General features: G+C 38.9%; 1 protein-coding gene across 1 annotated transcript in view; it reads left to right on the top strand.

Annotated features, from left to right (window-relative positions):
- The window catches only part of wnt10a (wingless-type MMTV integration site family, member 10a), a 24,479-nt gene that overhangs the window by 4,652 nt on the left and 12,933 nt on the right, over window positions 1–6,894 (top strand). Inside the window, exon 3 of the mRNA XM_035676626.1 lies at window positions 3,076–3,449. Within this exon, the coding sequence (XP_035532519.1) occupies window positions 3,076–3,449 (374 nt within the window). The remainder of the gene's footprint in view (window positions 1–3,075; window positions 3,450–6,894) is intronic.

Here is a 6,894-nt window from a genome sequence, read left to right as displayed (position 1 = left end):
CAAACAACTTTACTGTTTTGGTTCAGTCTTCCTGCTCTCTTGTTTCCAGATGCAGAGTGAAGCTGTTTTCAGCAAATAAAGGTTTGATAAACCCAACAGCCAAAACAGCACAACCAAACAGCACACAAAGTTAAGTGATTAACTGGCAAACATGAAGTGGAACATAGCTGCTAAAGAGCCAGATATTTCCCTCCGGAATTTGTGGAGATCAAAACAGGGCTATAATGAGAATGAGTATTGGCATTCATCAGGTGGAGTGAAGCCTGAAAAGTAAAAATTTCAAGGGGGCGCTATAGAGCCATTTTTCCACACCCATGTGCATGACCAATATCATTTTTAAAATGTATTGTCTTGTGACATGTGTGCCGAGTTTCATGAGTATTGGAGTATATTAAGCTGCCCAATCGAAACATGTTGCCACAGCAAAAGCATTCAATAAATTCTCAAGTTTCATAACATGTCATTATCAACTTTTAAAGGGTATTCTGACCAAATTTCAGCTGGATCTCATCAATCTGCTAGGAGTAGTACCTGAAAGTATAATGCTGCATTCACATGGAATCAGACTGACGGTAAACCGGATGCCATGTTAGTGGATGAGAGTAGGACGGTAAATTTATGGTAAAAGACCGGCAACGGTAAAAGTAGACTGCATTGCTGTCCAAAGTGAAAATATTTGAACTTTTTGCCATTCTCTGCGGCGGTATTTAATAATAATAATAATTTAATAATAATTGTTCCGTGCTGTGAGGAAGGTGCTGTCTGTCTGCCGTCTACCACCTGCCTGAATTCATTTGAATGCAGCATTAAACATTCCTGATGACAGTAAGAGGCTTTTTTGTACATCTGGCCATGATCTATCGGTGCAATCCGTTGGGGCTGCTGTATAGTTGGCACAGAGAATTCGGAGCACTCACACACCCCTGTGTTAAAACACCCCAGCATTTAAACAGACCTGCAGGGGGCTGCCTAACAGTGGTACAGTTCATAAAAACACTGGTTTCTTTAGATAAGAAAGGGAACTTTTCCAGATATAAACCACCTTACTGAGTTGAATTTAAATGAGAGAATTGTATTAATGAGTTCTATTAGTATTGCCTTGAGAGGTTTATTATGTCAAAACGAAAGCAAAGCAAGGAACTGAACCTTACAATGTTACAATATGCTTCTGCTTTATCTGCATGCTTTCATCTGGGCAAGAGTGCTGGAGTTGTCTTCTTAAATAGCATTGTGATGGTCTGATGGACCGTGAAGGGATACAACTTTGTTATTTGTTATGTGTGTTGTTATAGTGTTACAGTGACATTAGTGTTACTATTACTGGCAAATGTGCAGTACAGTTCCAAGGGAGAACATCAGACCGTTTTCTCATTTACTCATTATGGTTTCTGTGAATCCAATTTCTTGTGTCCAGTATCAAATATGCAAGAAGTCCAGCATGAGAGCATGTATCAAACTTTACATCATATCTCACAAAAACAATAATATCAAGTTTACTTAAATATATAAATAAGGAAGTAACATCAAACAGTGCTAAAATGGGCAGTTCCAGTTAATAGCTTTTTATTTGACTCCAACAAGCAGCCTGAATCATTTCCCCTTCAAGCAGTGTGCTATAAACTCCTAAGTGGTTTCTTTTCATGTTTTCTTTACAAGTTTCCATTATAATCTTCACTGTTTTCTACACCAGTAAGTGACTGCCAGTGGGGCTGCTTTTATAGAACCTGAGGGCACCATGCTCACAGGCAGTAAGCTGAGATCTAACAACAAACACTGTAGAGGGTACGAGTGCAAGTGCTGCTGTCGCACTTCATCCTTCAATATTCACGGATTCCACAATTGGACATGGATTTTTATGTCACAGAAATATATCAACATAGACAGGGTGAATGTGTATGTGTGTTTATATTTCCAGTGCGCGTGTGTAAGATGAGAGTACTGTAACATTAGTCTCCTGAATTACAGATCAGTTGTGGTAGACTTATACTCATTACATGTGCCGCATGCAAGTTAGACTCGCTGTCGAGGAGAAAGGGATGTGTTTAGCTGTGAAGGCAAAAGCAGTCACACATTGTATAGAGAGATTACATGCACACAGTCATTTAACCACCTCCTCTACATGCAGTAGTCCGTCTGAGCCAATTTGAAATGATTACAAGGCAAAAGCTGTGGTACGGCATAATCAGCCTCTCTAACCTAAAAACATGCACTTAAGTAACACATAGTTTGGTCCTGAACTTTCATTGCAAAATATGATATGACAAGAAGAGATAAAGGGATCAATCTCCAGCCATCTGATGCCACTCAGTCAGCCGGAGAGGTAAGTCGTGTGTCAGTCACCCACAAAGCGTGCAAAATGCGAACTCACTTAGCATTATAACACATGTTATATACGTGCTAACAGAGAGGTTCAGATATTTATTTTTCTTGCTCATTTAGCTGTTGTTAAACTGAGTTTTAAGGCTAGGAAAATTACTTGACAACTTAAAGCTGTATCCAGCAGTTTTACAATGGCACTTTAATGTGGGGAATTAAAAAGTTTTGCTGCTATTTCTGATGCAATTTCAGTTAAAAATAGAAAATGGACCACAAGTAAAAAGCACTTGTAAACAGCAGCTTAGTCAGAGTAATCTTAATTTGGATTGTTATCTTGGAAATGTCATCTTCCATCTACCTGGTAATCCTCTCATTTCCTGTGACAGGTTCATGACAAATGCTACACTGGTATGTTCTGCCTGCAGGTTACTGGAAATAATAAACTTTATCTTATAGCATTTGTAAATGCATCTACAGCGGCTTCCTAAAGGAGGCACATTCCTGAATATTGAAACAACCCTGATGTCAACTTTTGTAAGGTTTTTGTGTCAAACTGCAGCGAGGCACAGTGACTGACACTCCTAAATTCCATCTTCCTCTTGGTAACTCCCATTTTATCTGAAAACATGTCTTGGACTAAGCTATGAAACTATGTTTTCTTATCCAAACTCTGTTTCCTGATTGTGACACTTCTTACAATGTTCTACTTCCACATTAGGCTATATAATAACAACATTACCCTGTGCTTTCACAATACAGGTTTCAGAGAGAGTGCCTTTGCATATGCCATCGCAGCAGCAGGTGTGGTGCACGCAGTAGCCAATGCCTGCTCCATGGGGAAACTGAAGGCATGCAGCTGTGACGAGAAGCGGCGTGGGGACGAGGAGGCCTTTCGCATCAAACTGCACCGTTTGCAACTGGAGGCAATCCACCGGGGGAAGGGTATGGTACACGGCGTCATGGAGCACTTCCCTGCCGATCTGCCGGGACCCCAGGACTCCTGGGAGTGGGGCGGCTGCAGCCCCGATGTGGAATTCGGCGAGAAGTTCTCGAGGGACTTCTTGGATGCCCGCGAAACCTACAAGGACATCCATGCCCGTATGAGGCTGCATAATAATAGAGTTGGGAGACAGGTGAGTGGGGGAGGGGATTGGAAGTGACAGGATGTGTGTGTGTGAGCAACAGTAAGAGTTGCAACATTTTCTCTGAAAGCAAGATTTTGATACAATTTATCCATTCATATTGGACACAGTCAAAGCACAAATCCTGCAGTTTATTGTTTTTATCAGTGACTTTTATAACTCCAGGATTAACAGGTTTGATTTCATTTGTGTTTTTTAAAGGCTCACTTCACCTATTTAAATCATCGAGTCCTGTTTACTTGCCACAAGGAGCATTACTCAGAACAGAACTATGAACACAGTTGTATGACTTCCTCAGTGGCTTTAGTATGGATCTGCCACTCACAACTATGTATTATTACTGGAGTGCCCCTTTACATTGAAATGAACTTGAACAATACTGTGTTAGTATCACATATCAGTGCTTTCATTTGAAACTGACCAAGTTAAATTAAGATACTAACTCTGTTGTGCTCTATGTATCTAGGAACCAAAACACAGTTAGATACATTATGTCCCTCTGGTATTAATGTAGATATTACACTATCTGTCACATAATATATAGAAGAAAACAAAATACACAATAAAACAGGTGAAGAGTATGTGTCGTGGGCTACTGGGCCAATGATAACGCTACAGTGCATAACAATGTGATTTTATTGGCTAGGTCAACAGTGGCCTATTATTGTTACATTGCTGTTTATTTCTGCTGGTGGAGACTGTGCGTGTGTGTGTGTGTGTGTGTGTGTGTGTACGGGTTTTGCAATTGCAATTTCAGTAATGGTTATTCTACGGTTCACGTCTTCAAAAACATTAATCTCACACAAGAAGAGATGTATTGTAGCAGATTTCTATCAGTAGTCCCTGGGCAGGTACACAGAAACGAAGGGAATCTGTCTTTTTAAAGCGATCTAATTCAAAATAAAAAAATATATAAAAAACGGTTGTCCAAACACACAGTAACCTAGTTTTTCCTAAAGGGGAATCAAAAACAACCTTATTAATGTAGTAGAGACAGGGTTTGAGGCTGCTTCACTGGTTGGTGTATTTTAGTTTTCATATGCACATGAATAAGATTGATATGTGTGCAAGAGATTATAATGAACTTTTTCAGTAGCTGAGTTAACAAATTTGTATAGTTTGGCTTTGTTGACATCACTTTAATGAGCTGTACTGTGCCCCCGTTTTGTTGTTTCTTCAGGGGAACTGTAGTAATTTCTCCAACTCTCAGGACTTAAAACATTTACAGATCAGTCAGTCTGTGTTTGACAGATGGCGGAAGTTGCCAGTTTGAACTTTGTTCTGTTATGATGGTGGTCGTGTGCTCGCCGTGTTCTGTCAATTACTGCAGTGTCAAATCAGTCATGAGGTTCCAGTAAAGTGATGGTGCTCAATACCAGGAAACTTCATCTATAGTTGTATGTATCTTTCCAGCTGACAAGTGGACTGTTTCTCAAGTTGGTAGAATGACATTTTATATTATTTTTGTCATTATCCAATAACATAATAATAATCATCATCAGAATAATTGTTATATTGTGGGATATTTTAGGCTACATAAAAGGGCCAAATATGTATTTCAGTGTCTATTAATTAAATCTAACTCCTATGTTACCTTAATAATTAACTATTGGAGCAGTTGTGTTAAATTAAAATCTTGACATAATTACCAACTTCTTTTGGCGCTTCCACAGAAGTTTCTGCCTTGGGCAATGGGAGAGAAAGATGTAAATGACAGTGATAAGGCTTTAACGATATCAAGCACTGTGATGGAACAGAGACAAGAAGCGACCGTAAATTGCTCATTGTTCGCTGTTTCCTCCTAAGTAATTTGGGCCTGTATCTTTCCATCAGTTTACTTCTGGTTTCCTTGATTATGCAGACAAAACACAAATGTGAAGCACGTCAGCCGAACTCAACAACAGCTGGACTCCCAGTAGCCGTAACGATAGAAATAGTCAAATGTAGAACTGGTGACATAAATTCTAATCAGTACTGCGGACTAATAAACTTTGGGTGGGGGCTGATATGACATAAGTAGTAATGGTTTCATGGGCCAAGGAAAGAGAATAATTTGTCTTTTGGGTTCTTGATGAAACTTCGGAACAGGCAGGGCCAGACTTTGGTCTCATATGTTTCATGTCTGTCTAAAGGCCACATGCTTCCCAATAATTAATTAAATAAAAAGCATTGTATGCTGTCACAACAACACATCAAAAACACTCCAGGTTCTATCCGTTTTTTTGTCTTTCATTGTTAGTTTGTCCTTTTGCTGTGGGGCATCCGCCCAAAATGCCCTTGAGTAAGACTCTAAACCGCTTCTCTTATGAATAGGTGTGAAGTAAATATGTAATATGTAAAAATGCTTAATAATGGGGTTATATAAAGTAGTAACAGGAAGAGTAAACATGTGTGTAAACATAAGATTAAAGATTAAGAAAGAAGAAAATAAATACAATACGCAGGGGAATGTGAAGAAAAGATGTGGACACTTTACCTGTAGATGTTGCCGGAAACAAATGTTCATCAGGTTATGTGTTATGGGAGAAATTTTAAAGGCACAAAGTCAATTAAAAAGTAAATAATGTCATGGATATTACTTTATGTAGTAAAATAAATAATGAAAATAAAGGATATACTTCTATAAATTGTATACATTAGAAACCACTCCAGTTTCACCATTTGGCAGGTGAAGTGCCCTGAAGAGAAAGTCAGAATATATAATAACACCCTTTAAACTTTGAGAAGAGCAACAGTAGTTCAAAGAAAACAAACTAAAACCGTCATCACTCAGCTTTATTTTAATTTACAGTTTGATCTTTCCAGAAGGATATTTAGAACAGGCTAAATGTTGGCTCTCAGATTCCTAACAATAAATTTTGTTTTCAGTATGCCAGGCTTCAAATCTCCAGCCAAGCACACTGAAGCATCAAGAGAAACTTTGGCTCAAAGTCATCAACATCAAAGAGATTATACCTTGTTTCTGGAAACGATTCTAAATGACATCCTGACCTTTACCTCTTGTACTTGGACACGAGTTTGATGACCTCTGGTGACCTTGGTAGGGTTCAAAGCTACTCACTTATTTAATAGATCTGGTTATAACTCACTGTTGAGAAATTGGAAAACAGAAGTATAAAATTAGGGGACTATGTGAGCTTTCAGTACAATACCAATTGTTTATATGGAGATACTTCGAGGGGTGCAGCTGACGGGCTCACCACAGGCTGGAGATCAGTGCTCACAAAGAGATAGAAAGAGAAACATACAGAAAGAGAAAAAGAAACAGTATTTATTGAAGGGAGAGACAGAGAACAAACTTGAGTATGATTCATTGCTGAGCTGTTATACTGTAAAATACTATGCACCTTGATGACTTGAAATGGTTAAGAAAGCCGCAACAAAACCCCTTTAAGACCTTGAAACACACACACACACAGGCACACACACAAGATCG

Source organism: Morone saxatilis, unplaced genomic scaffold, assembly GCF_004916995.1.
Source record: "Morone saxatilis isolate NCDOM2014 unplaced genomic scaffold, NCSU_SB_2.0 Contig5, whole genome shotgun sequence".
Lineage (NCBI taxonomy): Eukaryota > Metazoa > Chordata > Actinopteri > Moronidae > Morone > Morone saxatilis.
Note: the sequence above shows the minus strand (reverse complement) of the source record. Positions and strands in the feature narration are given on the sequence as shown.